At 43.7% G+C, this 27,778-nt stretch overlaps 1 protein-coding gene across 2 annotated transcripts; it reads left to right on the forward strand.

The window, feature by feature from the left end:
• The first annotated feature begins 2,340 nt into the window (after nucleotides 1-2,340).
• LOC142257817 (ankyrin repeat and protein kinase domain-containing protein 1-like) lies at nucleotides 2,341-27,409 on the forward strand. Of its 2 annotated transcripts, none has more exons than XM_075330045.1 (10): nucleotides 2,341-2,549; nucleotides 13,679-13,997; nucleotides 16,050-16,186; nucleotides 17,703-17,752; nucleotides 19,481-19,639; nucleotides 20,618-20,733; nucleotides 20,951-20,999; nucleotides 21,693-21,760; nucleotides 23,258-23,315; nucleotides 25,364-27,409. In XM_075330045.1, exons 1-10 carry the CDS (start codon nucleotides 2,416-2,418, stop codon nucleotides 25,618-25,620), a joined length of 1,347 nt encoding a protein of 448 aa, XP_075186160.1. In that variant the 5' UTR covers nucleotides 2,341-2,415; the 3' UTR covers nucleotides 25,621-27,409. The 2 variants fall into 2 exon arrangements, with proteins under 2 accessions (XP_075186160.1, XP_075186161.1); XM_075330046.1 differs by having other exon boundaries at nucleotides 25,390-25,499.
• Nucleotides 27,410-27,778: the final 369 nt, after the last annotated feature.

Below are 27,778 nucleotides of genomic sequence, written 5' to 3' on the forward strand. Positions count from 1 at the left end.
TTGTTAAAACTTTTTTTTTTATTTTTAATTCGTTTTAGTAGTAAAAATGAGCGAACCTGAGATTCGAGGTACGGAAACCGACTAGCAAAAAACAAAGTTTAGGTTCGAAGTACAAGTGAGTTACGAGTGCAAACTACTTAAGTGAGTGATGATCAGCCCTCTGTGAGCCGATTGCAGTGTTCGAACGGCTCACACAGGGGGTAAAATCAGCATGATCAGCTGTAGTGTGAACACACACACACAAATTTGGAAAATCCCTGCCCACCCTCCCCGGGAAGTTGTTTGCTTATGGCTGGCAGCATATAGCTGGAGCCATGAACTGCACAATTACAGACTTCCATTGAGGTTCGGATCAAGTCAGGGTCACAAACCGAACCTTAAATAAGGTTCGACTGTGCCATCCGAGCCGAACTTCCAAAGGTTCGCTCATCTCTATTTACTAGTCCCCCTAGGGGATTTTATAACTACACACTCCGATCGCTTCTCCTGATCAGAGCGATGCTCCAGCATCATCATCAGCAGCCGCAGAAGTGCTCTTGAGTACCAATGATCTGACAGCATTCACAGGAAACACGTCATGGCGACAGGAGTCATTTGACCCCATGCTGCCATGCCAACCCATTGGCAACCTATAATCGGGCCAGGGGGCCGCCGATGGCGGCAGGGGAAAGTGTGATCCCCGCCAAAGCACATTAGATCACGCTGTCAAAGTTTGACAGTGAGATCTAAGGGGTTAATCAGATCAGCCGACATGTACAGGGTTTACCGGGGACTCAGCGAAAGCCTGCGGTAATGGGACAGACACAGCCAAGGATGTATGGTACGTCCTTGGCTGTGATGAAATTAACTGATTTTATATTTTGATAGAGCATTTCCGAAAATGGAGATAACAAATGTGTATTTTTTATTTTATTTTCAATGTGGCAAAAGGGGGGCGATTTGAACTTCTGTTCACTAGTCCCCTTACTCAGTTTTGGTAGTCCCTTTAGGGGACTTGAAGCTGTGATTGTCTGATCGCTTGTGCCATACAGAGCAGGGGCATCAGCATCGCTCTGTACAGCAGAAATACTTATCTCTATCTTAGGAACTATGTCATGACAGTGATAGGAGTCATCAGTTGACATGACAACCCATTGGCGCCCTGCGATCACATCATGAGGCCGCTGGTGGTGACGGGTAATGATGCGCTCTCTGCTGGCAACCATTAAATCCCGCTGTCAGATTGACAGTGGGATTTAACTAGTTAACAGGCACATTTGGATCTCCGATCTACCCATGCCTGTTAGCTGAATATATCGGCTGATCAGATCAGCAGTCATGTGAGTGGAAACATACGTGAGCCCTAGTTAAAGAGACAGACAAGACCCATGACGTACTGTTATGTCAAAGGTCATGAAGGGGTTAAATCATATTCTCAGGTCACATTTACCATATAGTGAACATGGTAAATTTTGAAAGAAAAAAAAAGCAACCATTGTGAGAATTTTTTCTCCGTTTTCCAGTACAATAAATGGTGTCATTAAAAACAACTCGATTCGCAAAAAACCCAAGCCTTCATATGGCTATATTGAAGGAAAAACAAAAAAGATATGTCTCTTGAAAGCAGGGGAGGAAAAAACAAAGGCGCAAAAAACGAAAATGGCCACAGCTTCTCTTTTAGGCTTGAAAAAGAGCTCAACAAACAAAAAATGTGGAAATGAATTGCTGTGCAACGTTTTTTAACCACTGAAGATGCCAAGCAGTTAAAAAGAAAAAAATAATCGCTAAAAACACAAAAAAAAACCTTTAAAAAGTGACTGATACAGATTTTAATACTTGGTGGGTAGCCCACTCAAAAAGTGGTTCAGGCAGTCCTGCACATTCACATAAGAGTGCAGCAGCAAGGAAAATGTCAACCAATTATTTTCACTGGCCGACCTTACTGAAATTGTCTATTTTTTGTGTCAGAAAGTTCCATTATCTGAGGTAACAAGTGTTAAATATGGCATAAAGACATTTTCCTGTCAGAAAGTGACATTTTCTGGGCAGTGTGACAAATTGCATAAAGATGACATTTTCCTGTCAGAAAGTGCCATTTTCTGAGGCAAAAAGTGCTACAAATGTCATAAAGACAACATTTTCCTGTCAGAAAGTGCCATTTTATAAGGCAAAAAGTGTTAAAAACGGCATCAAGAAGTAATACTGTCAGAAAGTGCAATTTTTTGAGGAAAAATGTGTTAAAAAACAGCATAAAGACATTTTCGTGTGTGCCAGTTGTCAGTGTCTGTCAGCCGCCTCCTGTCATGCAGGCTTGCGCGCTTTCTCGCCCGCCCTCTCTCTGCGTCACACGGGGTCTCCCGCCTCCCTGCCGGGGGCACGGGCTGACAGGACGCGCGGCTGGGGTTATATCGTATACTGTCCTCAGCCCGCGGGACGATGCAGCCTCTGCCGCCCGGGGACCTGTCCGGGCTGGAGCGGGTGGGCAGCGGCGGCTTCGGGGTGGTCTACAGGGGGCGCAGCACGAGGCTGGGGATGGACATTGCCCTGAAAGACACTCTGAGGGACAGCGTGTGAGTGCGGGTGCGGCGGAGGGGTGGGGGCGGAGCCCGGGGATCACGTGACCTCCCTGTGGTAGTCACCCTTTGTGCTCAATCATATAGCTAGTGTTTGTGCTTTTGTTTCTCTGTACCTTGAACCGTGAAGTAGAACAATATGCAGAAAGATATCAGTGCTTGCTAGCTCTCTTATATATATATATTTTTTTATTTTACCTTTATTTTTTCTCTTTAAAGGGGTAGTCTAACAATAAAAAAATAACATTTTTACTCCCTTAACATGAAAGTTTTTTTCCTCTATAGCTATGAACACTTTTTAAGTTATGCCCCCCCCCGATTTGTGTCTCCTCTTTGCACCTCTTTATGCTGGTGTCACAGATTGGTGGGCTTTAGTGGCCCCTGGGTTAAGGGGAACCTGTCAGCAGTTTGTTCATGTCTGAAGGTGTATATTATCCCTTGATCCCCCCTTTAAAACCCCCCTAAAAAATTTTTTAACCCTTGTCTGGTACCATGAAAAAAACAAATTAGTGGTACCAATCTGCATGGGGTCACATTGACCGCATGGTACCAGATGATGGTTAAATTTTCCCGTGCTATATGTAAATCCGAACAGTCCGGTGTGATGGGTGTCCTTGGTACAGCATCTATCCCGTTCTCTGCTGCTGATCACTATCCTCTAGCTGTGGTTGACATGGATGACGTCTCCTGTGTCATCTCCATAGCTGGGCAAAATCTCACACTGGCTCGCGCCCCACTGCGTGTGTAGCCTAAAACAAGCGTGCATGTGTCATCGACATGGCCGGGCAAAATCTAGGACTTGTACTGAGACATCGCCAGCTCGCGCATGAACTACCCCCTGTGCAAAAATCTGTAGCTTGCACATCCGCACTTTGCTTTGCCTTAATGCGGGCAGAGCCTAAAACATAAGTGCTCATGCCTCATCCACATCGCCGGGCAAAATCAAGCGCCTGCGCAGAGACATTGCCTGCTTGTCCATACACACTTTGCTCTGCTCTACTATGGGCATAGCCTAAAACATAAGTGCAGATGCGTCATCCGTCACCAGGTAACATCTAGTCCCTGCGCAGTGACACTGCCAGCTCGTGCATGAGCAGTTTGCTCTGCCCTACTACAGTCAGAGCCTAAAACATAAGTGTGCATGTGTCATCCACTTCGCCGAGCAAAATCTATCCTCTTTGCAGACATCGCTGGCTTGCGCATGCACACTTTTCTTTGCCCTAATGCGGGCATAGCCTACAACATACATTAAGCACCCATGTGTCATCCACGTTGCTGGGCAAAATCTATTGCATTTGCAGCAGTGACATCACCATCTCGTGCATGAGCACTTTGCTCTGCCAAAATCACAAGTGCGCATGTGCGAGCCGGCGATGTCTCTACGCAGATATGACATATTGCCCAGCGACGTGGATGATGCAGGAGGTGGCATCCAGGTCAATCAAAGCAAGAGAATAGCGATCAGGAGAGAAGGGATACACGCCACACCAAGGATGCCTACCAGACTGACCATCCAGATTTACATAGAGCGCTGGAGAATTTAAAAAAGTTTTTGGGGCAGACAGAGGATAATATACACCTTTATGGAATGCAGCATAGGTAATACTGAAGGTGCTAGTTTTGTTCAGACATGAAAAAACTGGTGACAGGTTCCCTTTAACTCTTCTTGGAGATCTCCATTTTTTTCCCATCTCATCTAATCGACATTTTGTAAGAGCTGACTCAATCACTTAAAAGGGTTATTACCCAAGATAGTTATCATCTATCCAAATGTCCAGAAGGTCGGACACCTTGCAATACTAAAATGGGGGCTCTGCCTCGTCTAGAGGTGGTACACACTTGAGCTATGTCCCATTTATCGTCTATAAGACTGCCGAAAGTAAAGGAGCACTGTACTTGGCTTCCTCTGGAAGTCCCATGGAGGTCAAGCATGTGCATCTTCCTTCCACTCAAGACAGGAATCTGCAGATCTGTAGTCTGTGTAGACTTGATAATAATAAGCTCTCCTGCTCTATTTGGTGACCTGGATCATTTGACTCCACACTTTGGGATCCGAATGCAATCAAAATCCCTCCCACCTGTAGCTAGACAATGACAGGGCATTTTGTAGGCTGGATGGGCTGAGTTTCAGGTGCATTGGCATCCAAACTTCGTCATGATACCCTCACAAGAGCCATTCAAAAACTGCTAGGAACTATTACTATGGTTTCAGCTACCAATGGAGTCAATTCTTTGCGATGGATTGGTCACCAATGGCACTATTGCCCAGTTTTCAGAGTTCCCATCTTGACCCCAAATTATCTGTAATTTATCCTTTATCAAAGGAATACTAACCCTTTAAGGTACTGCCTAATCAAGGCAAGACCTTTTAAATAAGTCTAGGTCTCTACGGTGTCTCTTGGTCCTAAGACGTTCAGGTCTGTAGAGAAGAAAGTTGTAGAAAAAGGCTGCATGAAGGCTAAAAAACAAAAGTCACCATGGAGCCTTGGTCTCCCAAACAGCTTTTTCAGGGTCATGGTAGTCCCAAATTTGGGATCTTCCATTGACATTCATATGCCTTAACTGGGCACATAGAGGTAGGTTTGCTTTGAGTTTGTTTGTGACGATTGTTTTTCTGTTGTTGTGATAGCCAATTGACCATCAATTATTAGCTCCAAGTGAATCTTCACTGTGCCCGCGACTAAGTAGCTTTCTCACCCTGATATAAATGTCACTGTTCTGAATCTGGCAATATTTTTCTTGTTCCTGTTCCTCTCCGTTGCAGAGATATGGCCTCCTCTTCCATCCATATAAATGTAGACTTGTTAGCCAATTGGGGCTGGTGGTCAAGAAGACGCCCCCTGGGAAAGTTGAGGACCATACCCCTTTGTCAAAACGTACTAGATATGTGTTACGGTTGCTGTGGCTCTGGAGACTATGTCCGGATTTCTTGCTACTGCACATGTGCAAGCGCTGGAGACTAAGTCCTATCTTGGAGCCATTGCACATGTGCGGGTGACATCATCGCTGACACGAGGTCACATGTCTCTGACACCTTCTAAGCTGATTAGCCACTGGTCATGTGCTTGTGACACGTGGTCACATGTCTCTGACACCTTCTATGCCGATTGGTCGCTGGTCATGTGCTTGTGACGCTTTGCTCGGTGATAGGCCAGCGTGACGTCATTGCTGTCATTCTGGCAGCGGATTGGCTCTGGTGTCCTCCATCTTGGATGAGGCACAGAGTCTATATTATTATTATTATTATTTATTATTATAGCGCCATTTATTCCATGGCGCTTTACAAGTGAAAGGGTATACGTACAACAATCATTAACAGTACATAACAGGCTGGTACAGGAGGAGAGAGGACCCTGCCCGCGAGGGCTTACAGTCTACAGGGAATGGGTGATGGTACAATAGGTGAGGACAGAGCTGGTTGCGCAGTGGTCTACTGGACTGAGGGCTGTTGTAGGTTGTAGGCTTGTTGGAAGAGGTGGGTCTTGAGGTTCCTCTTGAACCTATATAAGACCCTGACGCACGCCGCCCAGTCCTCTTGGTTCATGCATGAGGGTAGACGCCCTGTGCGCGTCCCTCTAGGCATCTCTCTGTCTATGTTAGGTGAGCGCTACCGGCAGGGTAGCGTTCTTATACCTTACAGCTTCGGCTGCAGTCTGTATCCTTACCTCTTAGTGGAGCGGACATAGGCAGGTGCCTGAGGCACATGGTCCGGCTGGGCCTTGTGATTCTACTCGTAGGTGGACGTTGCCGCTAGGGTAACGTTCCTTATACTGCGTCTGGCAGTTGTTCGTATCCTCGCACACTAGGGGAGCGAACAGAGGTAGGAGCTTTGTGCGGCTTATGCTGCTGTCCGTCTCTTTTGCACCACTAGAAGAGCGGACCTAGGCGGCAGGTGCCATATCTAGTGGTTCGTGTCCTCGCACACTAGTGGAGCGAACGCAGGTAGGAGCTTTGTGCGGCTTACGCTGCTGTCCGTATCCTGGCACCGCTAGAGGAACGGACCTAGGTAGGTGCCATTTCACACTCACTGCTTTTGTCTCTGTGATCTTTAACAGAGACCATTCCACACACCCTCCAAGTAAGGGAGGAATTGCTTTATTTTCTAATTATATTCCTCTGTGAGTTTAACAGAGGTATTGCACTCTGCACTTGTGCTATTATTTTTTACAGTGGCACACTTATATACCCCTTATCCTCTGCCATAGTCTGCAGCAGAGTCTTTGCACGGCGGACCCTGACTGTCTGACATTCCTTTAGGTTTTATTATCAGACAGCCCCCCGTAACATTAGGACTGAGCCAAGGGTCTGGCAGTTATGGCAGAATATCAGCAGTTACACCGTTACATACAAGTACTTGAGTCGCGGCTCAAGAGTATAGAGGATAAACCTCAGACCATGGTGACATCTGCACATGATCCTCGACTTGCTCTGCCAAACAGATATACTGGCGATGCCAGATCATGTCGTGGTTTCATTAGTCAGTGTCAGATACACCTAGAGGTCAACTCTTCTCGCTTCTCTACGGAGAGGTCCAGAGTAGGCTTTATCATCTTACTTCAGGACAAAGCCTTAGAATGGGCGACTCCCTTATGGGAGCGCTCTGATGTGGTTACTCTGAGACATCAAGACTTTCTTGATGCTCTTAAAGTGGTATTCATGGGTCCGCAGGTTACCTATGATGCGGCCCTGAGAATCTTAGATCTATCTCAGGGTTCGTTATCCACTAGTTCTTATGCCATTGCTTTTAGAACTCTGGTGGCAGAACTAGATTGGCCAGAGAAGGTGTTGATTCCTATCTTCTGGAGAGGGTTGGCAGGCTATGTCAAGGATGCCCTTGCTACTCGTGAGGTCCCTGCTTCTCTGGAGGACTTGATCACAGTAGCAACGAGGATCGACGTACGCCATAGGGAACATAGACTCGAGGTCTCTTCCTCAAGCCCTAAGCATCGGGCTATTCCAGTTGTTGAGGGTCCACTACCATCTTCCTCAGCATCTGAGACATCTCCCACTCCTATGGAGTTAGGTCATACGTCCTCCAGACTACGCAAGTCTGGTCCTCCTATATGTTACCTATGTCGTCAGGCTGGGCACTATGCCAACAAGTGTTCTGGTCGTCAGGGAAACTCCCAGGCCTAGTAACCATTAGAGGGGGGTTACTAGAGACGTCTTCTGCACCCTCTAAGTGTAGTATCCCAGGTCAGCTTTCATTCTCTGAGAATACATGGCCTATTATGGCTTTTGTGGATTCCGGAGCTGACGGGACTTTTGTGTCCTCAGGATTTGTAAAGGGACACAATATTCCCTCTATCATGTTAGAGGCGCCTATTCCTGTCCGTGTTGTTAATGGGACTATGTTGTCTGACTCCATTACATTGAGGACAGTTCCCTTGCGCCTTTCCCTGCCTCAGGGTCACATAGAGGAGATTTCTTTTCTTGTTTTGCCTGAGGGTATAGACGACGTTCTTCTGGGTCTCCCATGGCTTCGGACTCATGCTCCTCACATTGACTGGGAGTCCGACAGCATTATTAGTTGGGGTTTGAAATGTCAGTCCCGATGTCTTCCCTTACCACCTAAGGTCGTTGCGGTTGCATCAACTGATCTCTCTCCCATACCTACACCCTATTTGGATTTCGCTGACGTGTTCTCCAAACAGGGTGCTGAGGTTCTTCCACCCCATAGGCCGTATGACTGTGCCATAGACCTTATCCCAGGTTCGGTTCCACCTAAGGGCAGGGTTTACCCCTTGTCGATACCTGAGTCGGAGGCCATGTTGACCTATATAAGAGAGAGTTTAGAGAAGGGGTTCATTCGTAAGTCTGTCTCTCCTGCGGGAGCTGGGTTTTTCTTTGTTCGGAAGAAAGAGGGTGATTTGCATCCCTGCATAGATTACAGGGGTCTCAACGCAATCACAATAAAGAACAAATACCCGTTACCTTTAATTTCGGAGCTCTTTGACAGACTGAGGGGAGCTCAGGTTTTTACGAAGTTGGATCTGCGGGGTGCATATAACTTGGTACGAATTTGAGAGGGTGATGAATGGAAGACCGCTTTTAACACCCGAGATGGTAACTATGAATACCTCGTCATGCCTTTTGGTTTATGTAATGCACCCGCTGTATTTCAGGACTTCGTAAACGATGTGTTCAGGGATTTACTGTTATCCTCCGTCGTGGTATATCAGGACTGATCTGGAGACTCATCGTCAGGATGTCGTTCTTGTCCTTTCCCGTTTAAAGGAGCACTCTTTGTTTGCTAAACTCGAAAAATGTGTATTCGAGCAGTCATCTTTGCCTTTTTTGGGCTACATTATCTCACAAGAGGGTCTGGCTATGGATCCTGCGAAGCTCTCTGCTGTCCTGTAATGGTCCGAACCTCATTCCTTGAAGGCGGTGCAACGCTTCTTAGGATTCATAAATTATTACAGGCAGTTCATACCCCATTTCTCTACTTTGGTGGCCCCTTTGGTGGCCTTGACTAAGAAAGGTGTTAATCCAAAAGTCTGGTCTACTGAGACATCCCAGGCTTTTGAGGCAGTAAAAAGACACTTTTCAACTGCTCCCGTTCTTCAAAGACCCGATGAGAATAAGCCCTTTCCCCTTGGAGGTTGATGCCTCTTCAGTGGGTGCTGGTGCGGTCTTGTATCAAAAGAACGGTGCAGGTAGAAAAAGGCCGTGTTTCTTCTTTGCTAAAACCTTTTCACCGGCAGAGAGAAACTATACCATTGGGGATAGGGAACTGCTCGCCCTGAGATTAGCCTTGGAGGAGTGGTGTCACTTGCTGGAAGGAGCGAAACATCCTTTCCAGGTCTATACAGACTAAAAGAATCTGACGTACTTACAAACCGCTCAGCGTCTGAATCCTCGCCAAGCCCGCTGGTCCTTGTTTTTCTCCCGCTTTCACTTCTCCATCAACTATCTGTCTGGGAGTAAGAATAACAAGGCAGACGCTCTGTCTCGCTCTATGGTTTCTACCCAGGAAGAGATTGACGAACCTCGTCTTATCCTTCCCTCCAGGGTTTTTCATACGCTCTCCCCTGTGACGTTAGACCAAATCCCACCAGGCAAGACCTTTGTGCCGCCTGATCGACAGAATGATATACTGTCGTGGGCCCACACCTCAAAGGTGGGTGGGCATTTTGGTATTAGGCGGACACGAGAGTTACTGGAGTACTGGAGAGGTGGTATTGGTGGCCACACTTAGCCAGCCACGTCAAGAGATATGTCGGTTCCTGCTACTCGTGTGCTCGCAACCGTCCATTACGGCAGAGACCGGCTGGGCTCTTGCATCCTTTACCAGTGCCAGATAGACCATGGGAGGTGGTAGGCATGGACTTTGTGGGTGATCTTCCGTGTTCACAGGGACATAGATTTGTGTGGGTCATTACGGACCATTTCTCCCGGATGGTTCATCTCGTACCGTTATCGAGAATCCCGTCTTCCAGGGTACTAGCCAAACTATTCCTCAAGCATGTCTTTAGGCTTCACGGGATGCCAGATCGTATCATTTGTGATAGAGGCCCGCAATTTGCTTCCCGTTTCTGGCGAGATCTTTGTAGCCTTCTGCAAATTGAGTTGAATCTCTCTTCGGCATACCATCCGGAGACCAATGGTTTGGTTGAGCGTACCAATCAATCCATGATTATATACCTTCGACACTTTGTTGCTGAGAACCACGATAACTGGTCCTCCCTCCTACCCTGGGCAGAATTTGCCCTTAACAATTCGCTGGCTGAGGCCACTGGGCAGACACCATTCGTACTCAATAATGGGCAACACCCTAGGGTACCGGTACCGTTTCCCGCTGCTGCACCTTCTCCTCTTGTGGCCGACTGGGCAACTAATGCCAGAGAGGTTTGGGATCGGACTCAAGAGTCGATCCAAGCAGCTAAGGACTGTATGAAGACGGTGTCCGATCGGTTTCGTCGCCCGGCTCCTGTCTTTTCTCCAGGGGATTTTGTGTGGCTCTCTGCAAAACACGTGAAACTTAAAGTGAGCTCTGTCAAATTTGCTCCTCGCTTCCTGGGTCCTTATGAGGTTCTTTGACAGGTAAATCCTGTAGTCTACCAATTGAAGTTACCCGTCCATCTTAGGATCCATTACAAATTCCATGTTTCACTGCTAAAGCCGGCTATTTTACCTCACGCTCGTAAAGTGCACTCTCCTGCCTCTGATTCCTCTTGCTCTAGCTATGAGGTACGAGCCATAGTTGGTTCTAAGATGGTTAGAGGGCGCAGGTTCTTCTTGATAGATTGGGAGGGCTACGGCCCGGAACATCGCTCCTGGGAGCCTGAGGAGGCTGTCCATGCTCCCGACTTAGTTGCCGATTACCTGCGTCGCCGGGAGGGAGGCCCTTGAGGGGGTGGTACTGTTACGGTTGCTGTGGCTCTGGAGACTATGTCCGGATTTCTTGCTGCTGCACATGTGCAAGCGCTGGAGACTAAGTCCTATCTTGGAGCCATTGCACATGTGCGGGTGACATCATCGCTGACACGAGGTCACATGTCTCTGACACCTTCTATGCCGATTGGTCGCTGGTCATGTGCTTGTGACACGTGGTCACATGTCTCTGACACCTTCTATGCCGATTGGTCGCTGGTCATGTGCTTGTGACGCTTTGCTCGGTGATAGGCCAGCGTGACGTCATTGATGTCATTCTGGCAGCGGATTGGCTCTGGTGTCCTCCATCTTGGATGAGACACAGAGTCTATATAAGACCCTGACACACGCCGCCCGGCGCTCAGTCCTCTTGGTTCATGCATGAGGGTAGACGCCCTGTGCACGTCCCTCTAGGCATCTCTCTGTCTATGTTAGGTGAGCCCTACCGGCAGGGTAGCGTTCTTATACCTTACAGCTTTGGCTGCAGTCCGTATCCTTACCTCTTAGTGGAGCGGACATAGGCAGGTGCCTGAGGCACATGGTCCGGCTGGGCCTTGTGATTCTACTCGTAGGTGGACGTTGCCGCTAGGGTAACGTTCCTTATACTGCGTCTGGCAGATGTTCGTATCCTCGCACACTAGGGGAGCGAACAGAGGTAGGAGCTTTGTGCGGCTTATGCTGCTGTCCGTCTCTTTTGCACCACTAGAAGAGCGGACCTAGGCAGGTGCCATATCTAGTGGTTCGTGTCCTCGCACACTAGTGGAGTGAACGCAGGTAGGAGCTTTGTGCGGCTTATGCTGCTGTCCGTCTCCTGGCACCACTAGAGGAACGGACCTAGGTAGGTGCCATTTCACACTCACTGCTTTTGTCTCTGTGATCTTTAACAGAGACCATACCACACACCCTCCAAGTAAGGGAGGCATTGCTTTATTTTCTAATTATATTCCTCTGTGAGTTTAACAGAGGTATTGCACTCTGCACTTGTGCTATTATTTTTTACAGTGGCACACTTATATACCCCTTATCCTCTGCCATAGTCTGCAGCAGAGTCTTTGCACGGCGGACCCTGACTGTCTGACATTCCTTTAGGTTTTATTATCAGACAGCCCCCCGTAACAATATGTATATAGGGAAGAGTTGGCCATATCTTAGGAATGGAGAGGCGCAGGAATACATCCCAGGCTGCACGCAAATTACGCAGATTGGCCCGATGAGCGAATCCACATTGTGCTCAGCGCTGCCCTGGTTCTTTCAAATACCACCTCTGCTTTCTGGCTGAAAGTCAATGATGTCTGCTATGTCATTTACATGGCTCTCAAATTCCCAGTCCTGTGCAGTGGAATCAAGAGACAGCAGAGCAAAGTCAATTTAATGCACAGGCGCTGGCAGGTGCATCTCTGAAGATACAAAAGGGGTTGAACGAACCCCATTTACATGCTTTTAAAGGTGATTGGCATTGTTTATAAGGTTTAAAGCTGGAACTAATTCTTCTCATTTTTGTGTGCTATCTTATGCTTTTTTTTTTGCTAACACAGTAGAGTGATTATGCAACAATTTATACAACGTTTGTTAAAATGGAAATTGTGCAGTTTTCAACTTCCTATATTGCACAATTTTGTGTCCTCTGCTGAGTAATAACAACATTTGACTGGGACGAGAAAAATAATTTAATTCAAGCATTATATTACGTTATATTTCAGTATGTTTACTAACAAAATAGTAAGTTACCCCATATCCATGAGATTACTCACGAATCTCTGGGGTTTGATTGCTGGAAACCATGGAGCTCTAGAAGGTGGGTACTAGGCTCTGTAGATCCTCTACTTGAATTTAGCGCAGGTGCGTATGCTGGACCACTACTCCATTCACGATAAGTAGGACTGCTGTAGAAAGCTGAGAACAGCACACCGCTGTTTTGAGCAGTCTCGAATGTATGAAGTGAAAGTTGAAAATGCATACCACCACTCCATTCAAGATGGGAATCTCCAGACTCCAGTCTTGGTGAACCCAGCTGTCCTTCCCTTGACCTTCAGTCCTGTCAAAATACCAGTACTTTTTTTCAAACCATAAACTTTGCTGTGGCATGTGTAGTTGACGCCACGTCTTGTGATCTCAAGCTCTTAAGCCACTAAAACGTTTGGTTACTTATATTCCATACTTGTGGAAATATGACGAACACAAGCTCACTTGGACCACACATGACTAATTAAAGGCTAAGTATCAGAACGTTATCCCTTGTCTAGTGAATAGGGCACTACTTACTGTTTTGGGAAACACCCTTCAAAGGATTTCTATAACTTTTTGTTGAGTTTCTGGAAGATAGGTATTAGTGCATATAGACAACAAAAAATCCATCTTGAAAACAATTTTCTTTGTGCCAAAAATGTAGAGCTGTCCTGTGAGAATGGCTTCTTTTCTGTCAGGCCTGAGCCTCTTTAGATAGCTCAGATCAGACTCCCATGAGTTTCAGCATGTGGTTCTATCATAAGGATTGACCATCAGTTTTAATAACCCAGAAGCCTTTTTAGCTGCTCACAGTTAAGAACCATTTGACAAAAATTCAAATTTTGAACAGAGCATCATCACACATTCGATAGGATAGTACCAGTATCGCAGTCTTGCAGCCACTTGGGTAGGTCTGAGGTAGGATTTTCCCATAAAATGTTATTTTTTGTAATGACTACTTTCCACTAAAACATTGTGATCCTTTCTAGAAGCAATTTTTAATTTTATTTCTTTCTTTCTTTTAGTGACGATTTTAAAAGCCTCATGAATGAGAAAGAGATGATGGCCAAAACAAATTACCCTTATATTCTTCGTTTACTTGGATTATATGAGACAAAAGGGAGGACAGTTTGTAAATATGGCCTGGTCATGGAGTACATGCCTTATGGTTCTATATGCACCCTTTTTGACCACGTAAAAGAAGTACCGTGGGCATTGAAGTTTCAGATTCTTCACCAAGTGGGTCTAAGTATGAATTATCTCCACCACGTTCTTGAGCCATCCGTTATCCACCGTGATCTGAAGCCGCATAATGTTTTATTAAACAAGTCTTTAGATGTCCAGGTAGGTGTGTAATCATAACGTTATGTTCCTTCTGACATGCACAAACAATAAAGCCATGACGTGAAGTCATCATCGGTTAGAGTACAACTTTATACTAGTTTACCCCTTTATGACTTAGAGATTTTTTGTTTATGCCCTTTTGTTTTTCTTCTTATTCTTTTATCAATTATTCCAATTTTGACCTAGCCGTATGAGGGCTTTTCATTTTTTTGCAGAATGAGTTGTTGTTTTGATTGGCATAGTTGTATAGTAAATTGAAAAAATAAAATGGAGAAAAATATAGGCAATTCTGCCATCACTTTTTTGGGTTTAATTTTCACTGCATTCTATTTGTGCTAAAAATTACCTAGCAACATGATTTTCAAGGTTAGAACAACTACCGTATGTCAATACCAAACTTGTATAGTTATTTTTTCTTATTTAAGTGGTAAAAAAGAAAAAGTTACAAATTTGGTTTGTGTTTCCATTTTCTGTCAATTGATCCATGTGAGGCTTGTTTATTTTGCGAGGCGATCTGACATTTTTACTGATACCAGTCTGGGGTACATATGACATATCAATCGCGTTTTTTAGTTTTGTTTTGTTTTTAGGAATGGTCGATGAACAATTGCAATTTTAGCATTTCAGTTTTTCCTTTAGAACGGTTACCATACATCATTATTTTTTTAGTCCCTTAAAGAAGACTGTTATAATTTGTACTACATACTGCAATACCACAGTATTGCAGTACAGTGTATAGTCAAAATGACATTCTCCCAAGAAGCCCAGTTACAGGCCAAAGGGTCTGCTTTATAAAGATGACTACATGGCAGCAGCCATTGTGATGGCCTCCAGCTGCTTTGGCAACTCATTCACACCTTGTGAATGCATTAACTAGTTAACCAGCCATGATCAGTGCTAACTCTGGTCGCTGCTCTTACGGGAATGTGCCAGCTGTGTAACACAAGCTGGCATACATTGTTACACTACATCTTCAATGTACCTGGAAATTCAATAGATTGCATATTTTTTAGGGTTTTTCTTGATGGTGTATTGGGACATATTACAAAAAATAAATAGATGTATTAGGTATATAAACAAGAGGGCTTTAGTGAAACTTTGGTGTGACCAAAAGTTCAGCATACCATTCCTAGTCCTCAATTACAGTCTTCCACACCTTCCCTTATGTTAATTACGAGTGCTCGCTTTGAAGGCGGAGAGGTCACAGTGTCAGTGGGAGAAGGCGTGTCCTGATCCCTCTCTTGTGTATAGAGGCCACTCGCTGAACACAGCAGCAGGTGGCCAATGCTAACAAGAGAGGGAGTTGAGAAAGCGCACACACACACTGATCTCCCTCTCCTGTCATTATCAACAACTCATTGCTGTCTTGTTCTGTGTGCAGCGAGCTACCACTTTACACAGGAGAAGGATGAGAATGCACCTGTTCACACCAACACTGTGTGTGTTCTTGGCCCCTGCAATGTCAGTGTGTTCAGGGTTAGAGATTCAGATTAGGCAACGTTCCAAAGTGAACGCTAGCGATCAATACAATGGGAGGTGTGGAGGATTGTAAGTGAGGGGGTGAAATGGTGCACTGAACCCTTGGCTGCACCAATGGGGCACTGAAAGCCCCACATTTACAAATCTAATGAAACAATTTTTATCTAAAATGTGATAAAGGTAAAACCTGCAGGTACACGTCTGATATGTATATATAATATTATGACTGTAAATTGTTGAATTTGTGTTTGGGGGTGAGAGATTCCCTTTAAGACTGTGAATTGTCACTCTAGGTCCTTTAGCCTGATGGTCTCTAGGATCTCACATTGATCAGCCATAACAACTACAGAAAATTGATGCTTTATTCTGAATGCAAGATGTTTCGAGGAAGGGGCTATATTAGGCAGTAAGTGGCCAGTCAGTTGACATCTTGGAAGCAGGAATAATGAGCAAGTGTAAGGATTTGATTGACTTGGACAGGGGGCAAAAAGTTGTAACTAAGTGTCTGGATTCATAAGTTTGTTGGCCAATCACAAGTTGATCCCAGATTATGCAATCCTCTTCTTATTCCAGTTAACAGATTTTGGCCTTGCTAAAAATGTAACATCTATCTCATCGAGTCGGTCTATGGTGGGCTCTCTGCCTTACATGCCACCTGAAGCCCTAAAGTCCTACACTTGCAAGCCTACAAAAGAGTTTGATGTTTATAGGTGAGATTTTTCTCTTGTGATTTGTAAGTTTCATTTTCTTTACGTGCATCCAAAACGCAGTTTTTCTTTTTCATATATAAGTGGGCAAGTTAAGCCTTAACTGGGTTGTCCATGCTAAAATAATTATGGTATATCGTATGCCATAAATGACCAATAGAAGCGGGCCTTATTTGTTTTAAGATTAAAGTGCAACACTGAGAAGGAAAAGATTTGGAATTATGGAAATCACATGATAGATAGACTTGTTAACCTCATGCAAATGATGAAAACTTGGAAAAAAATCAAGACATTTTGATTTCTTCAGTATGTCATATGAGCAACCTGAGCAGAAATCCATGCACTTACGTCCTTGGCTGCTATCAGTGAGGTTATTAAAAGTTGTCTGAGAAATGTTCTACCATGCTGAATGGACTTAAGAAAATCATCAAGATCCGCTGCTGGCAGCTCCTTTGCAATCGCTGACTATTGATGTGCTCAATGGCAGACAAGTCCGGAGAAGCTACAGGCAATGATTGCACATATATTGCTCACAAATCGGCCTGTCATTGTTGTGTTGCAAAATGGCTTATAAGACATTATGACGTTGCTGCATGAAGGTCTCATCATGGTGGTTCACATGGTCATCACATCTGTCCGGCTGTTATTGTATTCAAAAGCCTCGATTGCTGTTTAATTGCGCTTGCAGTACAGAATAGTTCAATTCACACCATTCTTCAAATATGATGAGACCATGTGGGCAACGCCATAAAGAGACATTCACGAGGAAATGTCACACCAGTCCTACTTCCGGGATTATGGCGTGGTATGACATGTTGTACGGTAGCCAAACCTCTCTAATTTTCATTCGAAGTAACACAGTGCAGTGTTATATTGATTTGATGGTAGAACCAGTGATGCAACCATTTCTTCAAAATTTCAAAAGAGCGGTTTTTCAACAAAACTCTAGGCCGCAAGTTGCTCATTCTACTGCCAACATCTCCAGATTTGTCTCCCATCAAGCACATCTAGGACTTCATTTGTCGGCAATTGGAAAAAAAGCTGCCAGCAGCGGATCTTGATGATTTGTGTGACTATGTGCATTCAGCATGGCAGAACATTCTTGGGATGCATCATCAAAGCCTCAAGCAGGAGCCCCCGTAGATCACTAGTCACACGCCAACACAGAGAGTGAAGGGAGGAAGCTACCTAAGACAGTGAAGGCGAGTTACAGCTTATGTAAATACCTCCAAACTTTTTGGACCATGTAAACAAAGTTGCAACAAGCTCTTTTAAAAAATGAAAGTTTAATTAGTACATTATTTTAATGAATACCATTGCTTTTTGGCTTCATATTACTATTTAATTTAGTGCATATAGTCTACTTACCCAGAAAATGTCTATGAATATTTACATTGGCTGAAAATGAGATCAGGAGCTATTTGATGAGGAAGCCTACAACCCACAGATAGTAGATCACATCCAGTTTTGGGGACATTGTCACTTTTCATTGCGTTAAGTCTCTTTCATTATATTGCAGTTTTGCAATTTTGTCCTGGTCCGTCTTGTCTGGTCAGGAGCCTTATAAAAGTAAGTCCCAGGCATTTTTATTCCTTTATTTTTTTACGATCATATTCCATAATTTCTGGAAACTTCTATGCACTTGGACTTTTATGTTCCTCTTTTGTCTGAGCTGTATCTGTTTGGACAATTACTCTGCATCATCTGCATTGTCATTCAGAATTTCCATATATACTGTGTAAATTAACAGAATAGGACTGCCTGAAGTAATGGTGTTCTTTATCAATGGTCACCTTTTATAATTTTATTTTTCTCAAAGACCTTTTCAGTTCTGGGAGTCCACCATTTTGTTTTAGCAGAAATAGTCCTAATAGTGACTTTATTGATTAACCTTCCTAATCCGTGTATATAGGCTTGCAGGTCATAAAAAGTTGAATAAAATGACACCTTGATATATGTGATCCGATGTTCTGTTTCAGAGAAATCCACATTTTCCTTAATATGTAAATGAGTTGTTAAGATCTTGTCACAATGAATTTGGGCTAGTGGGGAACTGGGGCTCCTAAGCTGTTCCTCAAGCTGGGGGACCTTACGAAATCCCCATTCTCAGTGATGCTCCTGAAGGTGGAGGGGCCTGAGTTTCCTTTCTGCCCTGCTCCTGATCACTCCTGATCTGATTTCCCCCTCCCTCCAGAGAGGGTCAGGAGTGTGATGAAACCACAAAAAAAGACAGGCAAGGGAAAAAAACAAAATTCTGTTACACAGCGCACACAGGATAAGACAATAAGAGATTCAACAGGAAAACAAGAGCAGGAAGGAAGTACAAAACAACAGGGGTAAACTCCACAACTGCACCAAGCAAAATGCACTACTAAACACAAGTTTTACCAGAGAGTCTGGGATAGCACAGCTCACAGAACAACATAGAATAAACTATAGCTGGCAAGGGTAGAATGATCCCGACAGAATAAATAGTATGGGATAAGATGGGATAGGTCTCTCCACAGCATGTGATTAAAGGATCAAGCAGAGATTAACTCTTGCTAGCCTGTCTATGAATCGACACACAGTAGGTCGACGCCCGAGTCTGCCAATGTTGATCCCTAGGTTAGGTCCTTCCTGGTGGGATATCTGGCTATTTTCTGTGTTGAGACTCCTAACAGAGACTCCACGGACCTTTTTGATTTGCATATTTCCCAGGGGGCAATGCACCTAGGATTTCACTGTGTTGAGCGCCTTTGTTGGCTACCGGCAGTGTTTTCTCTGGCTAGTCTCCCCGAGATCCGTGATTGTTTTGTCAATGTTGATCCCTGACACCAGAAACACCATTGGGTGTAGTGTCAGAATCTGCAATCTGAACAGCTTACATTGCCGCCATGACAGTCTGTGATTTTTTTTTTTAAAAAACTCTATGTGACAGATCTATAAATCAGAATTAGATCTCCTCGAGAAGCTGCCTCCAGAGGTTGTTTTAAATGAAAGTGGGCATTACCAATGTAAAAAATGTAGATCAGGAGAGCAGACTGTCCGTCATTACTGGTTGGTAACCCCACTTTCATTTTTAATAAGCTCTGGAGGCAACTATGTGAAGTCCATAGATCTTAACATCTGCAAAAAGATAAGTAAGTTGCACAACTATTTATCCCTCTGAGGAATTGAACATATGGAGCTTTGTTGAGAACTTTCACATTCATTGGCAGCCTGCACATGTCTGATAATGTCTTAGGTAATATACCGTAGTTTCAGTTTGTTAGTGATACAGCTTTTGTTTTTTTAATATTTATTTTATTGTTATAGATGCAAACAGTGAATTGATTCTTGTTCTGGTTCCACAAAATCATCGACCAGATATGAACCTGGTTAGTCAGATGACATCTCAGAAGAAGGTTCCTGAAGCTATACAGATGATGCGCCAGTGTTGGGATTCTGATCCTGGCAAAAGACCCAGCTTCTCCAGTAAGAATTCATTATGAAAGAATTTATTACAGTGGAATTGCAACAGACGAAGTGGAGGAAAGCTTGACACGCCCAATGGAATAGGTCACCACACATCCATGGAGTGCAACGATATGAAGTCCGCCAGGTGGACTATAACTTGAATAAGAGGAAAAAAATATCGGCACCTCCAACGTAAAATAATTTCTTTCTTTATTTTCACATAGTATTAAAAAAAGTCCATCCATATTCAGAAGACCCTGACGCGTTTCCGACACAAAAAGAGCGTCCTTAATCATAGGCTGACGGAAACGCGTTAGGGTCTTCTGAATATGGATGGACTTTTTTAATACTATGTGAAAATAAAGAAAGAAATTATTTTACGTTGGATGTGCCGATATTCCTCTTATTACAGTGGAATTGATTTCTGCTTAATTTTAACAAAATCCATATTTTCCAGAATACAGATAGTTTTTGAAGGTCGCTCTGCGAAAATTCAGCAACATGGCGGCTATCTGACCGCCATGTTGTTAAACCGTTAAGAGTTCTGATAACAAATTAAAAAAAAACAAAAAACAAACTAATATTGACCTCACCTCTTTAGCCATCCCAGCTAATTCCAACACCCCCTCCTGTTTCTCTGCGCCTTTTTTTTTACTACTGCCCTCTATTGAAAGACCGGGCCTCTTCTTGCTAGGTCAGGACTTCTTGGACATCACAAAGTTGCGACCACGTCAGTAATGTCCCTGCGATTGTGTGTCATAAAGTTGCAATACATGTTGCAACATCACAACTTTACGATGCATATGCACAGGGTTGTCTCTTGCCTGTATAAAGCTCGGATATCCTGGCCTAATATGAATAGGCCCTGGGTTTTAGCGCTGTCTGCAGTAAGAAGAGGCACCAAGGACCAGACCAAAGACATCAAGCGGTGACGGCCAGAGATAAAGAGCTATGGTCATTGTATATGGTCTTCTTTTTATATGTCTTATATTGTAGCCATTATTGAATGGACCGGAGACATGAATGCAGCCTACACTGGTGAGATCCAGGAGGAAATTGATCATGTTTTGGTTCAACTCCGAAAACCTACCAGTAACGCTTCACATTCTGAGGTACCGAAATGTCACATATGTTATACTCATTTATTTGTATCCCAAGTTTATGATTAGTTTTGATTATCTCCATGGTAACAGACTACAATAAAGCCCTGTGTAGTCAGCTTCACTCATCCAACACGTACTTGGTGGGTTAGCAATTGTTTATAGGCTGTTGCCACTTGCTGTAGACATTTATTTTCCTACAATTTTCTTTTTTGGATTGTTCCTACAGGATAAAGGCAGCCCTGAATGTGGCATGGAAAAGAATGCTTGGATCCCAGGTGTGTGATTATTGGTCTATCACTCATTCCCCTCATGTATTAGTATCATTGTATGTGTTTAAGATAGAGATGAGTGAATCTGTCAAGAATCAACTTCAACAGAAGGCTCGAAACTTGGCATGGAAATTCGATTTGCATCAAAGTTATTCAATGTGAACTAAATGTTCCTCATACTATTATCAATACTCAATCCAAACCTGAGAGCAAAAGAAAAGTACCGTAAATGAAATAATACATGTACCGCCTCCGTCCGGTCTATTCTTTCCTCCTCCGATTTCATGACATCCTCTTTCGGCCTTTTTCACTTTGCTATAACTAAGGTCTATGACTTTGAGGCGCGATATGTGACATCATGCGTCACTCACCTCCGTTGACTTGCTTAATAACGGCTTGCACTGCGGGGTGAGGTGAAATGGTGTGAAAAAAAGTAATTCCACCATTGTTTTTTGGGTTTCGTTTTTAAGTCGTTCATTAAGCAGTTACAAAATGACCTGGAAAACTTATCACCATGTTCGGGGAAGGTGGAAAAAGGTTGGGTGGCATATGGAGGATTGTACAGTAGCTGGACAGGTGAGTGGCAAGATGAATATTATTCTTTTTTAACCTTTTTCCCAGTGACCTTTTGTTTGTACAGAATTTCTCATCTCTAGATAGAGATAACCAAGATTTAACACTGCTTGTATTTTTCTCCAGATAGCTATACCATCAACGTAAGTATCTTCAGAGAAATTCTAGAAGAAGCCGAAAGGAGAGATGCACAGGTGAGTTTGATGTATTTTAAGTATAATAGAGATATGAGAAAGTGGAAATATTGCACCTATAAATTAAAGTACGAGCTTGTAAAATTGACACTCCAATTGTCACTGTGAGTGGAGGAGAGCGGGGACTGGGGCTCCTAGACTAGCCCTTAGACTAGGGGGTCCCTGGCTATCTCTTATCTCAGAGTTACCTGTGATAGTGAGGATGTCTGAGCCACCAGCCTGACCCTGCTCCTGACCAGCCTTGATCTTTTAACCCCCTCCCTCCCTACCCTGTGGGATGGGACAAGAGTGTGTTAACACCAACAGTGATAGACAAACAGGGGAAACCAAAACTATCACACAGCAGCTCACACAGAGTAATCAGACATTAAATGATAAGGAGAAAAACTAAAAACAGGAGGAAATAACCAGACAGAAGAAATTCTACAACACACCAAGCAACATGCAGTAAATCACCAGTTACTGTAACACAACATGGACCGGTTTAGCAAAAAGCTATAGTTGGCATGGGAAGACAAATTCTTCCATCTTAAAAAAGCGGGGGGTAACTCTGTTAGGTCTCCCGCAATGTGTGATCCAAAAGGTAACCAGCAGGGTAGCAGAGGTTAACTCCTGCCACTCCGATCACTAATGAGCACACAGCTGGTCGACGCCCGAGCCTGCCTGTGCAACTCAAAAGCACCAGAGAAAGCATAGAGAGGAGTGTCCGAATCTGTAGTCTGAACAGCGTGTGATGCTGCCATGACACTTGAGTTGAGAGCCAAACACCATGCGACACCTATGTCACCAACTTGCGATAGAGTGGCAGGCCTTGACTGCTTGAGCAGCTATCAAGGTCACCACTGCTACATTTGTATTAGCTGCATTTTCAGCTATTAAGTAAAATGGTACTGTTATCACAACGGCTTCTTGATGGATGATCTCTAATTAAACAGGATAGTCAGGTAGTGCTTCCATTTTGAACACCAGCTCTTAAAGGGCTTATCCAGTTTAGAAAAATGGATATTCTAATTCATCCACTTAAGGACCCAGCCAAATATTTTGTTTTTGCATTTGTTTTTCTTCTCCACGTCCTTATCAAGAGCTTTAACTTTTTAATTTTTACTTTAACATAGTCGGCTGAGGGCTTGTCTTCTTTCAGGCCAAATTGTAGTCTTGAACAGCACCATTTATTTAGGGTGAAATGGTATGAAAAAAAAATGCTGCCATTGCTTTTTGGGGTTTGGTTTAGTTTTTATGTTGTCTATTAAATGACCACGGGTATGGAATTGCCCTTCTATTACCAGCAACAGCACTGGAGAATCCTGACAACAAGCCTGCTGTGCAGATTCACAATTCTTAATGAAGTCACATAGACTGACTGCAGACTTGCACTCCATGGCTGGACAACGCCTTTAATAGAAGGATTTTCCATGTTAAGGATTCTAAGCCCTCAATGTGAAGTTGTTTATAAAGAGCCAATTGATTAAGTAATCCAATCCTTGTAATTTCTTTCAGATCAGTGCTAGATTTGTTACCCCTGAAACCTCCAGTCAAGACATTGTAGATGCAGAAGGTAAGCATTTGATTTTTTTTCCACGTTTTCCTGTGCGGCTTTTCACAGTTTCTCGATAGAGGTGTCTGAGGGCTTTTTTTGGAGGGATATGATCTGTATTGTTTACTTTTAACATTATTATGGTGTCTACACTACTTTCTGATCTTTTTCCAAGTTTTTGGGGAGAAGGTGACATAGCTAGAGATGAGCAAACGTGAAAAGTAAATCTCAGTGTTCGCACTGAACATAGACTTTACTAAAAAATCAGTCTTTGAGTTTGAAGTTCGGGAACTTTACGTATGGTGACCATTCGAGCGAGCATCAATGTGCTCCGGTACGCTTAGTGCTGTACCCAGTGCGAGCTGCTTGCAGTATTTGAATGGTTCGCATTTTGGGTAACAAAAGCGTTATCAGATGTAGTGTGCACCAAAGAAAACGGAAAAACTCCGCCTACCCTTCCCGGGAAGTGATCTATTAATGGCTGCCTGTATGTGGGCAGAGATTGGTCAGTGACTTCCATTGTCGTTAAGATCTAGTCCTGATTCCGAACCAAACTTTATCTAAACTCTGGTTGAACCCGTGAAACCGAATGTCAACTGGTCTGCTTACATCTAGATGTAACCAAAAAACACCAATACTGTTTGTGGGGACACAAGGGTCAGAGGGTGCTCTTGTCCCATGGCATGGCTGTCTATAGAAGGACCGAACGGGCTGAGGCTCATCTCACTGACCGCCTGTTCTCCTTCTTGGTGGCAGAACACTACTCAGCTAACCTGGTTGAGGTTACCAAATGCCGATAAGACTTTATTGGGTTACCAACAGCCAACAGAATATAGTACATTCCCAAGGACACGAGATGGTGCAAGTGACAGTCTCACATCACTGCTTGCTCGCCAGGGTTTAAAAGCTCTGCGACGTTGGAGCATACTGAGACACTACCCCAGCCAGTAGCATCCCACTTTTGACGGGAACCCACTCAGAGGAGATAGCAGCAAGCTTAGGAAGCTGACCGAGCATAGCACGGTATGTAGCCAGATAGTCCCAACCTGGTTTTCCAGATGAATTTGTGAGCTCACTGTTGGACACTGGAGTAGTTCTGTAATCCACCAGCTGGAACCATGTTACCCTGGGCTGAAGTCCTGTAGAATCACACCTGTGACAGGAGCAGACCCCTTTTTGTATCCCCATAAACTCCCATTTCAAATAATTGTGCCCCTCAGGATTGAGGGGAGATAAATATGGCTGTTTCCTCATTGTTTGCTAGTTCAATTAGACTATTAGACTACATAATTGTCCTCAAAGGATTCAGACTAGTACACCGCAGGGTCCTGAATCAATCCATAATCAACAGGCATTCCATAAATTATCATGCGAAAAGGTTCACTGGACAGTCTCACAGGAAACAATGGCTCATTTCTCTTGACTCACTGAACAAACAAATAGTATGTTTGGCATAATTAAGAATAGTTCACCCCCACACAAGTGACCAGATATTCCTCATTGACGCTGAGTCGTCACACTGCCATTCTTTGTTTTTTCCATTTCAGTATTCATCATATAGGATAAGATATTTTGATATTTTATTTGTTTGTATATTTACTGCTATACCAGATATTTATTTTTTATTGTTTTTTTTATATTTATGTGTTTTCTTTTCTTTTTTGACTACCTTAGGTAACTACATTGTTGTAGCCTATGAAGCTAAATGCTAGGCTAGGATTTAGGGCTTTTATAGGTGTGCAAACATTGCAGATACGGAGCAACTGAGTTGCTGGGAGGTCAGTTTGCATTGAAGGCCCATTCCTAACCCCTTAAATGCCTCTGTCATTGTTGATAGCGCCATCTATGAGGTTAAACTATTGTGTATGGAGTGTGATCAACTCTTTAGCATGGTCCATACAGTGCATGTACAAATCTTCGCTAAATATACATGGGACATGGCCCCTGTAACATAAGCATAAGGCTTAATTGCTACTTCTAAACTGATGTCATGAAATGTGTTATGCCACAACATCTATATTTATTTTATGTGTTTATTGTTTCTATAACACATTTTCTTCTCTTGTCAGATTACCTGTTATCACATTTTTCTCAGATCGTTCAAGCCAAACCCGACCTTAGTGAAGTATTAGATGTCCTCTTCTCTAAACGTACGATCTCACAAGAGGAATTTGACTCCATAAATGCTGTCTCCAACCAGGAACAGATCAGAAATATTTTACGCATGATCAGGAACAAGGGACAGGAAAGCTGTATGCAGTTTCTCCAGCTCATGAACCGTTTCCATGCAGAATTGATGAGATCACTGAAAGATGACGTCATCTGAAGAACAGTCCAAAATAATGATTATTGGGTTATTATTTAAACTTTGTGCTTGTGAAGGATCCTAATCCATACAACAATAATACATAGACTTCAAGCACTCTCACGATGCTGAAACGTTTTATTGAAAGCAATCCAAAAGCAAACATAATGCAAAAATCTCGACCAATCCTCTGTGTTTTTCACCCCATATCACGTCTCTCCTATGCCTCAAAATAGCATATCCAACTTGAACTGTCCTCCCATCTCTCCTCCTGCTCCCTCTTTGACCGGTTACAATCTGGCTTCCATCCAAATCATTCAACTGAAACTGCTTTAACTAAAGTCACTAATGGCCTACTAAGTGCCAAAACCAACTACTCTGTCCTCTTCCTCCTGGACATGTCCTTTGCCTTCAACGCAGTGGACCATTAGCTCCTACTACAGATTTTCTCATCTCTTGGCATCACAGACTTGTTCCTATCTTGGATCTTTTCATATCTAACAGACCAGACATTCAGCGCCTCCCATTCACACACCACTTCCTCATCTCGCCCCCTATCTGTCCTTGTCCCCCCAAGGTTCAGTGCTAGGACCTCTGCTCTTCTCCATCTACACCTTCGGCTTTGGACAACTCATAGAGACACATAGATCTACCTCTCTGGACTTGATATCACTTCCTTACTAACCAGAATATCACAATGTCTGTCCACTATTTCATCCTTCTTTGCTCGTTTTCTAAAACGTAACATGGACAAAACTGAATTCATCATCTTTCCCCATCTCACTCAACCTCCCAAATGGACCTATCTTTCAAAGCTCATTGTCCCCAGTCCTGCAAGAACGCTGCCTCTGAGTAACCCTTGATTCTGCTCTCCTCTTCAAAGTGCATACCAGTCCCTTTCTACCTTCTGCCAACTCCAACTCAAAAATATGTCCTGGATCCGTGCATTCCTTAACCAATAATCTGCAAAAACACTATTGCATGCCCTTATCGTCTCCGGCCATGACTACTGCAACCTCCTGCTCTGTGGCCTCCCTTCTAATACTCTCGCACCTCTCCAATATATCCTAAACTCTGCTGCCTAACTAATCCACCTCTCACCCTATATTCCCCGGCGTCTCCTCTCTGCCAATCCCTTCACTAGCTTCCCGTTTGCTCAGAGACTCAAGTTCAAATCCCTAACCATGACATAGAAAGCCATGCACAACCTGTCTCCTCCTTACATCGGTGACCTAGTCTCCCGGTACTTACCTGCACACAACCTCCGATCCTCACAAGATCCCCTTCTCTACTCTCCTCTTATCTCCTCTTCCCACAACTGCATACAAGATTTCTCCTGTGCCTCCCCCATACTCTGGAAGTCTCTACCTCAACATATCAGACTTTCGCCTACCATGGATACCTTCAAAAGGATCCCGAAGACTTACCTCTTCTGACAAGCCTACAACCTGCCGTAACCCTCAGTCCACTAGACCACTGCCGACCAGCTCTACCCTCACCTACTGTACCCTCACCCATTCCTTGTAGACTGTGAGCCCTCGCGGGCAGGGTCCTCTTGCCTCCTTTACCAGTCTGTGCCTTGTATTGTTCATGATTATTGTACTTGTGTTTATGTGTACCCCTTTTCAAATGTAAAGTTTCAGAGAATAAATGGTGCTATAATAATAAATAATAATAATAACCCTTGTGCTCTTCATACATGTGCATTGCCTTTTCAAGTTGTACTTACAGAATTGGCCACATGAGGGCGGTTTAGCTGATCACTTCAAGAGCACGTATTTTTCTAAAACAAGCACAATTAAAGATTTATATGACATGTATACATTGTATCTGCTAATTCCCTATGGACGTAATATCTGTGATTATGAAAGTGCTAAATATATAGATTATTTTAGATGCAGAGGATGACATGAAAGATAAAGGATAACACAGTCTCTCCATCAATTTATTACATGTCACACTATGTATAGATGAAAATAGATAATGGTCAAAACTCATACCACTTATAGGGAAAATAATCTTTTTATTTATAGACAGACAACATCCCTCCAAGAAATTTCTGTCATGCTCCAGATCGAAGGTACTGCACCCCATCCAAAATATATACCAATATATACAGTACAGACCAAAAGTTTGGACACACCTTCTCATCTCTAGAACAACTGTTAAGAGGAGACTT

This window comes from Anomaloglossus baeobatrachus, chromosome 12, assembly GCF_048569485.1.
Source record: "Anomaloglossus baeobatrachus isolate aAnoBae1 chromosome 12, aAnoBae1.hap1, whole genome shotgun sequence".
Classification (NCBI taxonomy): domain Eukaryota; kingdom Metazoa; phylum Chordata; class Amphibia; order Anura; family Aromobatidae; genus Anomaloglossus; species Anomaloglossus baeobatrachus.